Raw genomic sequence first — 15,063 nt, 5'->3', positions numbered from 1 at the left:
ATAGTTAGTTAGTTAGTTAGTTAGTTAGTTAGTTAATTGGTTGTAAATTAAAAAAATAGGATTATAATGACACAATTAAAATCAATTATCTTACATTATTATTGATTTGAGAATAATCATAGTTATTAACCCAAAAAACACCAAAAATTATTGATCCTATTATATTGTAAATCTCTTTGTATTTTTAAACGTATATAACAACTTATTTATTATCCTTTTTAAGTTTACATTTAATTGCTCTTATTTTTTAATACGCTATTCTAAAATTATTAATTGGTTAAGTAAATAATGGATGAATCAATCAATCAATTAATTAAATTCATGTGTATCAAATAATTCAATTAAACACCTGAAATGGAAAATAATGTTCTTATCATAGAGAAATTGGTTTTATTTATTTATTTCTTATATTTTATGAGCAAATAAACTAAAATATAAATAAATGTCTATATAGATGGATAGATAGATAAATGATATTACTTTAATATATATATTTTTATTTAATTATGGATGGATGGATTGATGTTTGTTTTTATAATAAATAAAAGTTAAATTTAAATAAATAGTCTTGATAATGAGCTAAATATGAATTTTTTAGCTTTATCAAAAAATTTGTTGAATGCCTAGGGAAATAAATAATGACTGTAAAATTTTTTCTCCTTCTTTTGATATTTGGAATAGAATGAGAGTTAATATTTTATAATGTTAATCAATATTTAGAAATAAATGATTTGTTTTGTATTTATTATTAATATTTTTGTCTTATTCATCCACTATACTCTCTCCATACAATATTCAACTCTGAGTCAGTTTTTACCTCACATTCGCTAAGAGTTTACTTTTAGGTTAGGCGTTTCCCGTTAAATATTAACTAAAAAAATCTGAAATTCAAGCCTTCCATTTCATAGATTTTTTTTTGAACTTCTTCAATGGTGCTGTTCTTATTCATAACCAGTCGAATTTTTCTTCCTTCCATGACTATCCTTACAAAGAATTTAATCTACTCCATATTCAAGTTGAAAATCTAATATTACAAGAAAATAATGAGTTGCTTTGTAAGCAAAGTAAGTAATGTAAAAAGAACGAAAAGTATAAACATAATTTGACTCATAGAAAGCTAATCGCATAACTATAAATTTAATCATGATGAATAAATATACCTTTTTAGTAAATATCCTTACAAAATCTGCTATATTCTGTATATTTTTAAATAGATATTTCTAAGAAATTAGAATTTCAGATATGGTAAAGATTTTTGTTTGCACTTTGTTAATCTAATTTAATTATATTTCTATGATTGATCCTTGACTTATCTTTTTAACTAAATCAGGTTTAATATATAATAGACCATCGATAGTCAGATTTTATCAATTCTGATGTCTTTTTGTAATATTAATTCTGTTAGACTCTGATCAATCTATCATTTTTTTCGTGTAAAAAATAATTAGAATTTTTATCGAAATATGCAAATTAATTTTTAATTAAATTTAGAAAATTATTTTATTGAATAAAAGCTTATTGATAATTAAGTAAAATGAAATAAATTATTATGAATTAATTTTCATGCTTTATCAAAAAATTATTTAATAATATTTACGAAATTAAAAATACAATTTATTTGTTAATTTAAGAAGAAAAATTGATGATATAAAGATTTAAATATTAATAAATCAATAACTGATTCAAGCTTTATCCTGTTATCAAAATTGATTTTTTTTTAAAAAGAAAACAAAAAAGTAAAATTAATTAATTTTCAAGGATTTAATTAAATTCTTCAAAATTATATTGATAAAATTTATATGACATATTTATTCTTTTTTAACCAATTAACTTCATAATCTAATTTAATTAATTAAATCTTTTTGATTTATTAAATTGAAGCAATTCTTATTGTTAATAAAATAAATTTATTATTTATTATTATCTTCATAAATCATTTATTAAAAAGAGGTAAAAATGCAAAGTTTGTTTTAGGTTTAATAAGACCCTTAGAAGAATATTTCAAAATGAAATCAGTTATTAAATAAAAAAATAAATAAGGATTTTATTTATTTTAAATAATTTACTAAACACAATTAATTCATATTTAACTTGCAAAATTTAAAATTTAAATGAAATATCTGAAGAAAAATCAACTTAAACAATTGAAAAAACAAAATTCCTTTTATTTTAGTGAAATATTTAAAGACGGATATTTGTTTTAAATAAAAAAATAAATGCAAATCTTGACAAAAAAGTTATTGATTTTTAAATGAGCTGAATAAATTACAAATCCAAAATTTTAAGAGAAAATTTTATATTTTAATAACATAAAAATTGCAAAAAATTTAAAGTACATCAATGTAATTTATTCAAAATTTATAAATTCTTTATAGCCCTTTTTGAATTATTTTTCTATGTTTGTTTGTATGGTAATTTTATTAATTAAGGTAGAATTTTTCTTACTTTTCTAAGAAAGGACTAATCAATTCTAAATTGCTATAAACTAAGAAAAGGTGGAGTTTTTTATTACAAAAACTCTTAAAAAATTTGTATAAACAAAATTAGATTCATTAATATCATAAATTTTGAAGTTTAATATTGAAGAAGTTTTGAAAAATTGAAGCAATTATATTAAATCAATTCATATTAGTATGTATGTATGTATGTATGTATGTATGTATGTATGTATGTATGTATGTATGTATGTATGTATGTATGTATGTATGTATGTAAGCATGTATTATTTATTTCATCAAAATTTCAAATTAAATAGTGAAAGCTTGTGAAAAATATTCTATTTAATCATGAATGTATTATTTTGAGAGTTTTTGTAAACTTTTTTAGGAAAATAGGATTTACATTTAATTTTAAAATTGTAAAAAAGCATTTAAATTTAAAGATGATTGTAAGCACGGATTAAAATAAATAGATTGATTAAAATACGATACTTCGATAAATTTGATGGCTTAGAGAGGTATTAAATCGCTTTAATTACATAAAATAGTTTTTACATAGGAAAATTAAAAAAAATAGAAGAAAAAATAATTAAAAGTAAAAGCAAATAACATATTTACAAATTTTAAGAAGTAAAGCTGTTCTGATCAATGAACTTTCATCTAAAAATATCAGATTTTATAAGTCTTTATCAATCTATAATTTTCATTAATAATAAAATTTTATAATAATAATATAGTCTATGATTTTTACTCTCCTTTCTCTTTTATGTCCAATTTTTAAAATATCTAAAAATTATTAAACAATTTAGAGATGTTTCAGCTGGTTTTGTTATAAAATAAGACAAATAAAATAAATATACTCTTTGCTAAATTATTTGAATTTTTTAGCATTTTTATAAATTTATACTTTAATAATTATTCATCTATATTTCATTCTTCTATTAACGTTTAATAATGAATAATTTACTACAAATTATAGATAATTTTATTAAAAAAATTGTAAATGATGTATTGCGAAATTAAATTCAAATAGTAGGCACGAACTAAAACGATGAAATAATATTTTGAAAATTATAAAAGAATTTTTTTTTTACAGATTTTAAGCAATTGTTTACTTCAAAATTCAAGCAAGCACATTTTTTTAATGAGCTGATTATTTTTAAATTTTGTAATCTTTTAACAATATTTTTAAATTATGATTAGCATTTGTAAGATTCGCAGGTAAACAAACATACAAACTAATTAAAAATACAAAAATGTGGTTTTCTAATTGTATGATGGATGTATCCAATTAATATTTTAGAAAGAAAGAAAAATAATTTGAATAACAATTTTTATTTATTAGTTAGCTTTTACTGTCCTTAATTTAATATTTTTTCTTTTCTCTCCCTTTAGTAGTCAAATAATTTTTAATTGAAAAAAGCTATTCAGTCAACCAGTCAGATATCAATCGGTCTATCTGTTTGTCTGTCTGTCTGTCTGATTGATTGTCTGTTTATTTTATATTTTAATTTAGTACCAAATCTCATAGCAAGATATATTGAAAATTAGTCCATTATCAGAAAGAAGTTTTCAATTTAAATCTGATAGGAGTTTATTTAAATTTTTCCAAAGAACTTAAAGTTTAATTAACGTTTACTAATAAGTATATGCATGCAATTAAAATGTTTTTGTAAGATTCTTTTGGTTTGTAGTTTTGCTAATTTATGTTAAAATTTAGCAATTTTTTTTCACTTAGCAGCATTATGTTTGCTATACCAGTCTAATTATAAAAATTAGATTAAATTAAGAGAAAGAGAAAAATTGATAGTTTCGCCTCTTAATTTCTATTTCATTATTATTTTATCCCTTTTTTGGCGTACTGGATCTGAATGTAAAAATTGTTTTAACTAATGAGACTCATTTTATTTACAGTTCCTCTTCATATTAAAATATAAAAAGTATTTACCTAATTTACCAAAAGTATTTAGTAAAACAAATAAATATTTGTGGATAAATAAATAAAAAGTATTTAATACTTATGTAAAATGAAAGAAGCAAGGAATATAAATATATAAATCTACCTTAATTGAAATTTGTATTGGAATTAGGTTACAAATTTCATTTGGGAAATTTAATATTTGAAATGATGTTAAGAGAGAGTGAATGAATGCTTGAGAAGGAAATCAAATTAGTACTAAATTAATAAATAAATAATTCGTAATAAATTCTACATACAATCATAAAAGGATAGATTTTTTTTGATAAATTAATTGTTCCCTTGCTAATTTTGAAAGCCAGAAGTATTACCAAAAGATTTATACTAAGTGTTTGTGGATGTTTCGAAGCATTGCATTATTAAATACATTTACTTATGATAAATTATTGTTAGAAGTATTTTATATAAACTTTTTATGAAAAGGAAATTTCCTTAATAAAAACTTAGCAATGATCAAAGAAATTGCTAGGTTGGTGATTTTTTTTTTGAATTTTGTTGATTATAATTCGGGAAAAAGTAGTAATTTAGAGAGCTTTTTATGAAATATTATGTTCATTCATTTATACTATTTAGCATGATTAACTTAGTGCTTAATTATTTTTTTTTATTACTGTCTATTTCACCTAATATTTTATTAAAAAGGACGATACTTTTTCTATGTTTATGCTATTCACAAGCAAGCAAGCAATCAATCAAGCAAATAAACACATGAATCAATTTAGTCGGGTTAGAGTAATTTAATTATAATTGAATGAATTTTTATTATTTCTAGGGATATAAGCTTAATCTATAACCAAGCAAGCTTGCTAAGTGATATATATTTTAGCATTTTGAAACAAATGATTTTTTTAGTAAAAGTATATTTTCCTTTCATTTATTTTGGTAAATAATCCGATCTAAAAATTACAAAATTACATTTTACAAATAATTAAAGCTATTCCTAGCAATAAAGAGTCTTATAAATTATATTTAATCTTATAAGCATCACTAACTAATTCGAAACAAAGAGCAATACTTTTTATTAATTCCTTTATCTGTTATAAAGCAGATAGATTATTTATTATTTATAGATTATTAATAAAAAAAATGTAGATGAGTTAAAACATATTTTCTGTTACCTGCGTTTGTTTTTATTTAGGGAAATTTGAGTTTTAAATTCGATATATCAGATTTTAATTGTTTTTAGACTGCGTTAAAGTTACATAAAAAATCAGGTAGATATAATATTTTGTTAATTTAGATTTTATGGTGAAGTTGAATTCCAATAGAAAAAAAGAATGTTATTGATCTAAGCAAAAGCTTCGATAAAGAAAGCAACAGAGCATTTTAGGAGAATTTTCTATTCTAAAAGAATAACAGATTAAATGAAATTGAAATAAGATTGACTTAAATTAATTTTTTATACTTATTCAAAAGTTAAATACTATCGACAAAAGATCAATCAAAATATTCATCTATTTCCTTACATCTGGTTTTTTTAAATGCTTTGAAAATGATCAATAATATCGTTTTGCATAGATTATTGAATGATTTGTAAGTAGTAACAGATGTTGCCACATTATTAGATTAATTTCATTCAAATTTTAATCTTTATTTATAAAGATATTTGATTTTGAATTCTATCTTATAACTCAAGCAAATATTGCAGATTGATAGATAGATAGATAGTTAGATACATACATACAGATAGATAGATAGATATCAATCGTAATTTTATAATTTACTTTCCTGTAATGTAATAAATAGAAAAATTAAATTAACAAATTTTTTTTATATTAAATTTTACATGCCCAAAGAAAATCAAAAGAAGTTTAATAAATTGTAACTAAGAATTTATTTATTTATTTATTTATTTATTAATTTCCCTTCCAACTTATTAATTAAATTCATTCACCTTTTTAAATGTTTTTGCTCTCCCAAAAAAAATTATAATTTATTAATTCAAAAAAATTAAAAATAAAAACAATTACAGTAAATTAGAGAAATCAAAATCTAATAATATCCATAAATCATCAATTCTTAAAACCAATATATTTATTTATTTAATTGTTAACTCTCATAATAATCAACGCTCCTTGCTTTTATATAACAATCAAGCAAATACATTTTTAAAATGGGATGCTATCAAGCAAAGCAGATAAAAAGACATATTGAAAGAGAGAGCAGCAACATTAGTGATAAAGCTTTCAGGATAGAGGAAAAGCTAAAAAATGAAATCCTCCTTCTGAGAAGCTGCCTCTTCGAAGTTCTTGACATGAAAGAATACTAAAAGAGTTTAATTTCTATATAACAAGACATTTGTTTAATCAAAATGAAAAAACGTCATGAAGAAAACATTGAAGACATTATCAGATGCTATGAGTAAAACGTACTCTAAAGAGCTAAATAAATTGCAGCCATTATCAAACAATAAAAGGAAATTAACAGTGAAACTAGCCTTGTAATTGAGTAAAAGGGTGAAAGTCCCAATGAAAATACTAATTAAAATAGAGGACATATTCTTAAAAATATAAAATCACTCAATACAAATTGCAACTCCCTAAACGAAAGTAAAATTTTCCACAACGTGCAACACTATGACGTTTTCTAAGTATTGCGCTACTGCGAATCTCTAAATTTTGAAGAAAATTAAAATTACTCTTTAAACGTCGAGCCAATTTAAATTGACTGTGGAGACGAGCAAGAAGAAGTTGTAGAATTCAAGCTAAACTGATTGATTGATTAATTGATTTATTAACTGGCTGATAAATTATTAATATATCATTTTGATATTATTACACACTAATAATTAAAACATTTGATTTAACTGATCTTATAGCAATTAATCTAAACTAAAGCGTGCAAACAATAGAATATTTTTTAATTTAAATTTCTGCTTTAAAAAGCAAAGACTCATTCTCACAAATATAAGATAAATAAATAAACAAACAAACAAACAAGTATTCATCAACCTGTTTATAGCATATTTTCTAGATAATTAATTAAAAAGGATTGGAGTGAAAATTATTTAATTATTCACTCACTCACTCTTTGATTCATTCTTATAAACACAATATCTAATTTCAATCAAAAATACCCTCATTATAATAACATAATTAATTAATCATATAAACCAACAAAAAATTCATAAAATGTAAACACATTTCAAAGCTTGTAAACTGAAACTAAAAATCTATAATAAACAATCAGTATATAAAATACTCTCTTTTTAAAAGTAATTATAACTCATTAATTGTAATTATTGTTAATACTTACTTAGCTTATAAAATAAATATATATCTATCTATCTTAACAAAATCTATTTTTATTTATTGCATGCACTTCTTTAAAAATTTTAAATTTACTATAATCAATTACTTTAACACACATAGCTCATGTAAAATAGATAGTGTACAATCTATCTTTTTTAATAATTTAGCTTTTGGCTTTTTAATTTTATTTATTTATTTACAAAATTATGAAATAGACTGCTGTGTCTGTCATTTTTATCTCTATTAGATAAATATTATGTAAATAAATAAAATTGATAATTAATCTTTTGTACCAATCAAAATACTGCTTTCTATCTCAAGTAATTAACTTTTTTCCTGTTTTAATAAATGTTATTGAAAACATGTTCATTCGAATAAGCGAAAAAAAAAAAAAATTCTAACAAAAGTATCTGTCAATTTACCTTAGTATTTAAGGAGATTTTAATTTAAATATTCTTTATATTAAAAATGAGAAATAAATAAGTATGCATTTTTTTGTATTTTATGCAATTATAAAATGTAATAAATGATTTCTGACATGTAAGCTTTATAATAAAAAAGATTTATTTATTTCTTTTTAACTTTAAATTTGAAGTAGCTTCAATTGTATAAATACCATGTATTAAATATATGATTACATCCCATTCTATCACCTTAAATTCAAAAAAGTTCTCTATTTGATTTAGATGAAATTCACAAAATATAATTCTAAATACAAATAATATCACTCATTTTTTTCTTTTTTATATAAAAAAACTGACGTGAAATTGAATTCTACTCAAAATTTTGTAAATAGTCATTGCTAAAAAATAATTTATTTAGAAATACTAGATTTCCGACTATGAAATTATAAATTAGATTACTAATGACATAACAAACATTAATTTAATTTTTCTTCTAGCATTTTATATTTATCAATGTTTAACTTACTTTTACTGTGGCTTCTATTATTTTTATTCTGATTGCTTTCTAATCACTAAAGATTTTTGATTGAAATAATGATTGCTTACAATAAAATAAGATTCTTATTACACTAATAAAATAAAGCTGGTTTTAATCACTGTTAATTCATACTTTTTTTGTAAATTAGATCAGTTTTTAATAAGCCAATTCAATTTTTTAAAAAGAAGAAGAAATGTTGTAGAAAAGAGCATTGTATTATTCGTTTTTTTAAATTTGCTTTCTGTTCATAAAAAATCCCCAGATAATAAATTTGAAATTGATAAATTATCTTCAAAATATTAATTTTTTTGTTATACTTTCTGTTCAAAGTTCAAAATAAACACTAAAAATAAATATTTCTAGTACAAGCATTTCAAATAAAATATTTAATTCAAATACCATTTCATATGAATTACCTTCATACTTTATTTAATTTTAAATATTTTTTATAAAACTTTTTGTTTCCTTTGAAATCTTCTAAGTATCTATACTATTTCTTTATTTATTTAAAAGAAAGATCAAAAAATTGAAGAAGTAAATACCAATACATTCTCTTACTAATTTTAGAAAAGAGTCATCATAAGTTTAGGTCTATAAATTTTCTATTAAATTTGATCCATGTATAAATTTTAGATAAATCCAATGGTCCGTCCTATGATACCAACCATTTTGCTTAGATTACACTTAGAAAACTAAGAAGCCTTAAAAATAACAATTCTCTCAAAATGTGTAAAAAAAGTGAAGTTAATTTTTGCAAGTTTTTTTAAGAAATACAATAGCACAAATTTTATAATACCAAATCAAAGCCATATCTAACTAAAAAGATTCTGGTCTCTAACAAAGTTATAAAATAAATTAGTGTAATCTTTAAATTTATAGTACCAAAACATCCTAAAAAACTTTAAAATTTTATTTAGTTTTATTCATTCATTTTATTTGTTTGTTTTTAAAATATGTCAGAATATCAGATTTGTTATTTGCTTTTTGCCATTTTTATTACAATTTTAAAATAAACATGATAAACAATAAAAAGCCTTACACTTTTAAAAATTATAAGATTTATATTTTTAGTTAAATATCGATTGAATGACTGACTGACTGATGTATCCAGTATTTCAGTATGATTTTTTTTAAATCTAAAAATTAACAATTTAATTATTGCTTCGACATAAATTAAGTCATAAATCAAGAATTAGCATTAAGATCAATTTCAATACGTAATTTAATATATCATTCAATCTTTCTTTCGTTACACCTAATATTCTTAGCATTATTTATATTAAGTAAATAGGATTCTTCTAGAAGTATTGGGTATTTGCTAATTAATATTTTCTATTAATTTCATAGAAAACATTAAATAGAAATTATTGAATCAACTTTTTATCAATAAATTTCAAAAAATCAATTACTGATTACTTTTAAAAGAATTTTTAAATCTTTGTTGTTCTTTGTATTTTTAAATTTACTCAAATATTTTAAAATGCACTTAAATATCTATGAATAAACTATATTTTTAACTATTAATTTATATTCTGCTATCTTTTTTTATTTATCCTTAAAAACAAATCCATCCCATCAAAAAGTTAAAAATATTTAAAAAAAACAAAAGCTTTTTTTACTGCTTTAATCTGTTTTTATTTTTTTATAAAGCATTATCAAAAAATATTTTATCAAATCAAATAAATTTTATCACAACAAATTAAAAAAGCAGTAATAAAATAATCTTTAAATAATTATTAATAAATTAAAAACCTATTCAATTTTTTTATGTGAAGAAATTAAAGAAAATTATTTACTTACATACTTAATTTTTTAAATATTTTAATAATAAATTTAAACATTTATTTTGTTCTGGTTTTAATTTTTGCAATCATCTTATCAAATATATGAATGAAACTTAATTATTTTCTTTCATGCTTTAGTTCATAAAAAAAACTAGAAAAATAAAAGTATAAATTTATTTATTCCATTTATACTTATTAAACTTACTCGAAGAAATAATGTAATTTCTATCGAAATATTTTTCTCTTATTATCCCTCTAGTTAGAAGTCTATAAAATATAACTACTTTCAAAAATTATCAAAAATTTTATTTGGTTGTTAACAATCTCTAAAAATACCTACTAAATAAATATAATTCTCGAAAAGATGTATCAAAAAAGTAGTTGAATAAAAAAAATAGTAATCAGTTCTTTAAAATTAGAGAAGATACTTTTACTTTTTTCAATATTTTTTCACAATTAACACAAATTCTTTACTTAAAATAAAATTAAAAATTTTATAGAGTAAAGTTGAATTATATCATGTAATTATTAGCTAATAATAGTATAAATTATACTGTATTATACTATAAACCTAGTGAGAGCTGTTTTACCCAAATATATTTATTTTATTTTTTAAACAATATATAAGGTTTTCCTTCTTTATCATTCATTCATTCATTCATTCAATATCCTAAATTTCTTTTACTGATAATGATTAAATTGTGTGTTTACATATTTTACATAAACTATTATTTTTGAAGTTAAAATCAATAATTTACAAATGATCAATTAATAATTGCATATTATTTTAAGTAAGGAATAAATTATTACCATTTCCATAATTTTAAGAAGACAATTAAATAAATTAATAAATTAATCTACATCAATCAGTATTTATGTGAATGAAAATTCAAAGAAGATTGATTGAACGATTTATCTAAATTTTCAGAAAAATTTAAATTACATAATTAATCTAACTAGCTAGCATTTATAGAGCAAGTACTATTTAAAAAGTAAATTACATTCTCAAATAAATTAATTTTAAATATGCTAGTTACTAAACAATTTTTTATGTGTTGGATTTAGCTTTTAAACAAGTTTTTGAAGAGCTTTTGTAATTGATCTTACATTTACTCTAAAAATCTAAATGTAAAAAAATAAATTTTTACCGTACTATAAATAAATTTTAGATCGTACTGCAAATAACAATTATTATTTTTATTAAAAACTTGATATAATCATGAAAAAATTAAGCAAATATAAGCTTTTAAGCCTTTAAAGATAATTCATGAAGTAAATTTATAAGCATTAGGATATTTGATCTTTCTTATTAAGTCCTAATTAAAAAATCATAATAAAATTATACAATTTATAAGTTTAGAGCTAAAATTATTTGAAATTTAAATACTTTCAAATAAATTTTTTTTTTTCATTCTTCTATTAGAAAATTAATTTTATAAAAATAATATATTACTCTTTTAAATATCAATATATCTTAACTTTTACATTATATATATATATTTTTTTAATGATATGTTTCAGAATATTTAAGTGAATTAATTTTCAAGGTAACTAATTATTATAAATGAAAAAATTATTAAAAAGCAATCAATAATGTAGAATAATTTACTATTAAACTAATTTTTAATTTCATTATAATTAGATTATTGTTAATATACTTATATAGTAGAATATAAATTTAAAATATATAAATATTTATTTGAAACAAAAATAAAGTTTATAAAAAACTTAAAAATTAAAAATGAAATGTACTCAATACATTTAAAAATATCATATCATAAGAAATAATTAATTAAAGATAATAAGCTTTATTTATTAAATTTGTTTGTTTGTTTAGCATGCATAAAGAAAATTTATTTAAGATTTTTATTTGATTTGATTGCTCATTTTAAACAAATACAAAATCTTATTGCTCTTAAAATATTAATTTAAATTAAAAAACAAATATTCTGTTTTTCAATTCTTAAAGTTATTCAAAAAAATTAAACATACTAAACATCTAATTAAAATTTTAAAATAAAACAAACACTCAAGATTTAAAAATAAAATTAATAAGAAATAATTAACATTGCTGGTTAAAAATATTGTATCACATATTATTTTTAAATATAATAATAGGAAGGACTAACTAATCAAAAATAATAAATAATATTTTAATTAATTATTTTAGCAAAATTAATTTAAAAATTTTGACTATTAAATAGCAATTTTTTTTTAGCATTTTTAACAAATAAAATCAGCTCTCAAGGTTTATAAAATAAAATAAAATAAACAACAATTTTAAAATTTCAAATTTAAATTAAAGAATTTGATGGATAAATAAGATAATGAGTTCTTATTTATTAGTCTAATGCTTAAAAACTTATTAAAAAAATGAAAAATACTAATTAAATAATAAAATATTGCAAAATATCAATTTATTTTTATAATATTTAAATTAAAATTTTTTTTCTTTAAAAAAGAAAAGAATAGGAAAGACTAACTAATTAAAATAAAAATATTATTTTTTACTGATTATTTTAAACAGATAAAATAAATATTTAATAAAACTGCTGAAAAACAAATTCTTTAACTTAAAAAAAAAAGAAAATTAACTTTAAATATTTGTTAAATAAAATATTAACATTTTATGAAATTATAAATTTAAATTAAAGAAGTTGATGGATGAACAACATAGTAATTTTTTATTAGCTTTATGTTTAAATATTTGTTAAAAAAATATAATAATATTAATTAAATCAAATATTGTGTATTCATTCAACAATAAAATATTGCAAAATTTCAATTATTTTAAATGTAAGAAATTAATTAAATTTTGTATAAATAGGAATGTTTTAATATTGAAAAACTTAATTATATTTTACAAATGTTATTTATGTTTTAACTATGAAGATTATTAATAAATATAAAGGAATAAATAAATTTAAATGTTTCTACTTTATTCAAGATTCAATCTTAAATAAATAAAATTATTCTTTGTCTAAATATTATGCCAAAAATTTTATATAAATTTTTAGGGAATATAGTATTTTAAATAAATTTAAAGTATACAGATAGACAGACAACTATTTGGCATTATCTCAAAAAAATCTGGCTAATTTATAATATTTTTTTGGTAAAAGTAAAAAATTTAAAGTACTAAAAATAAAATTAACATTCATCCATAATAATAATTTTTAAATTAAATAAAATTGCTATTTTTAACAATTAATTTCTTAATATAATAACAATTTGTCCTAAAAAAGTATCAAAAATTTATTATCAAAACTATATTATTAGAAATAAAATTTGTTTAGAACTGCACTATTATAAGGATAAAATGAAATTTTTAAATTGGCATAAATGTCTACAAATATTAATTACTAAAAACAAAAATAATTCCATGATAAAATAAAATTGAAGTAATTAATTTTTAGATTCAATTTTTCGATCTTGAAAGATTATTATTTATTTTTTTTCTTTCTTTAAGTATTTTCTTTTTAATCAAATTATATGGCAATTAATGTATTTTTTAAACAATTTTCAGAACAAATATATTTCAAAAAGTAATATTTCAAGGTAATAATATTTAAAAATGATCAAAATAATAATTAATTAATTTTTTTAAAATAAATTAAATTGACTTAACCCATTATTCTTCTGAATGATTATTGAATAAATATTTCAAAATAGATAGAATTTCAATTTCAATTTATAAATATTATCTTACTCATAAAAATTTATATTAGATTTAAATATAAATTGAGTATTTTTAAAGGTATTTCATCTATTAAATGTTAGACTATTTTGTCATTTTATGTTGATCTTATTTTGATACATCTTGTTTATATTTTTATTAACAAACTTGATAAAAAAGTAAAATAATTGAGTGAATTCATCTGAAATTTATTAAACTAAAATCTGATTTCAAATTAGTAACATAAAAAACTATCTAAAAAAATAAAATGTCATTTCTTTATGTGAAATTTTGTTATGATTGTATGAATTATAAAATAGAGTAAACAGATATAAATTATAATCTTAGTAATATTTTATCAAGATATTAATTCAAAATCTCTTAATTTGATCCATAATAGTGCTGACTTCATCTTTGTTTCCATATTAAAAGTTGAAGTTAACAGGCTTGTATGTGAAGATGCTCTAGGTCTTGAATGACTTTTAAGGAGCAATTGAGTTAACTGACATTAAAAAGCTACAATCACCTTCAGTGTCATAACCATGACAAGTGTTACAATTGTTTTAGAAAGTGGTTTTACCAGGTTAGTAGGTATCTTAAACGATTTCAATATTTTAGTTCATTTTTAATAGTTTTTGTGATGATTGTTTGTTTATTTGTTTATACTTCGTTTTATTTTATTTTAGATTAATTATTATATGATATTGCATATACTATTTGATAACTTTTTAAACAAAAAAAACATTTCGATCTCAAGTAAATTTTTTGCAAATTTTCCATATGTAACTTCAAATTTGAGCCGTCAATATAATAATTAGAAAAGAATTTGCTTCTCTAAAAAATATAAAAGAATTTCATTTGTAATATGCGTCTCTTGCTGTATTTTGGTTTTATAACAAACGCTTATTTTATAAAATAAATTTATCACTTTATTTCATAATAAAATGGTAAAATGATTTCTTTTATGCGTTATTTTATTTTTTTAAATTATTTA

At 19.6% G+C, this 15,063-nt stretch overlaps 4 protein-coding genes across 4 annotated transcripts; 1 reads left to right on the top strand and 3 right to left on the bottom strand. All coding sequences in view use genetic code 6, as the record gives it.

Annotated features, from left to right (window-relative positions):
- Positions 1 to 766: 766 nt before the first annotated feature.
- TTHERM_000113179 (ubiquitin-like Rad60 SUMO-like protein) lies at positions 767 to 1,009 on the bottom strand (the record flags this gene model as incomplete). The annotated part of the gene is made up of 1 exon (XM_012796246.1): positions 767 to 1,009. The coding sequence occupies one exon, from the start codon at positions 1,007 to 1,009 to the stop codon at positions 767 to 769; it is 243 nt and encodes an 80-aa protein (XP_012651700.1).
- Positions 1,010 to 1,011: 2 nt separating this feature from the next.
- Positions 1,012 to 1,351, bottom strand: TTHERM_000113178 (hypothetical protein; the record flags this gene model as incomplete). The annotated part of the gene is made up of 2 exons (XM_012796245.1): positions 1,012 to 1,024; positions 1,161 to 1,351. 2 exons carry the CDS (start codon positions 1,349 to 1,351, stop codon positions 1,012 to 1,014), a joined length of 204 nt encoding a protein of 67 aa, XP_012651699.1.
- Positions 1,352 to 6,529: 5,178 nt separating this feature from the next.
- Positions 6,530 to 7,129, top strand: TTHERM_00113150 (hypothetical protein; the record flags this gene model as incomplete). Its single annotated transcript, XM_001010710.1, has 1 exon — positions 6,530 to 7,129. One exon carries the CDS (start codon positions 6,530 to 6,532, stop codon positions 7,127 to 7,129), a length of 600 nt encoding a protein of 199 aa, XP_001010710.1.
- Positions 7,130 to 14,440: 7,311 nt separating this feature from the next.
- TTHERM_000113149 (hypothetical protein) lies at positions 14,441 to 14,767 on the bottom strand (the record flags this gene model as incomplete). Its single annotated transcript, XM_012796244.1, has 1 exon — positions 14,441 to 14,767. The coding sequence occupies exon 1, from the start codon at positions 14,690 to 14,692 to the stop codon at positions 14,441 to 14,443; it is 252 nt and encodes an 83-aa protein (XP_012651698.1). The 5' UTR covers positions 14,693 to 14,767.
- Positions 14,768 to 15,063: the final 296 nt, after the last annotated feature.

Source organism: Tetrahymena thermophila, assembly GCF_000189635.1.
Source record: "Tetrahymena thermophila SB210 genomic scaffold scf_8254752, whole genome shotgun sequence".
NCBI lineage: Eukaryota > Ciliophora > Oligohymenophorea > Hymenostomatida > Tetrahymenidae > Tetrahymena > Tetrahymena thermophila.
Note: the sequence above shows the minus strand (reverse complement) of the source record. Positions and strands in the feature narration are given on the sequence as shown.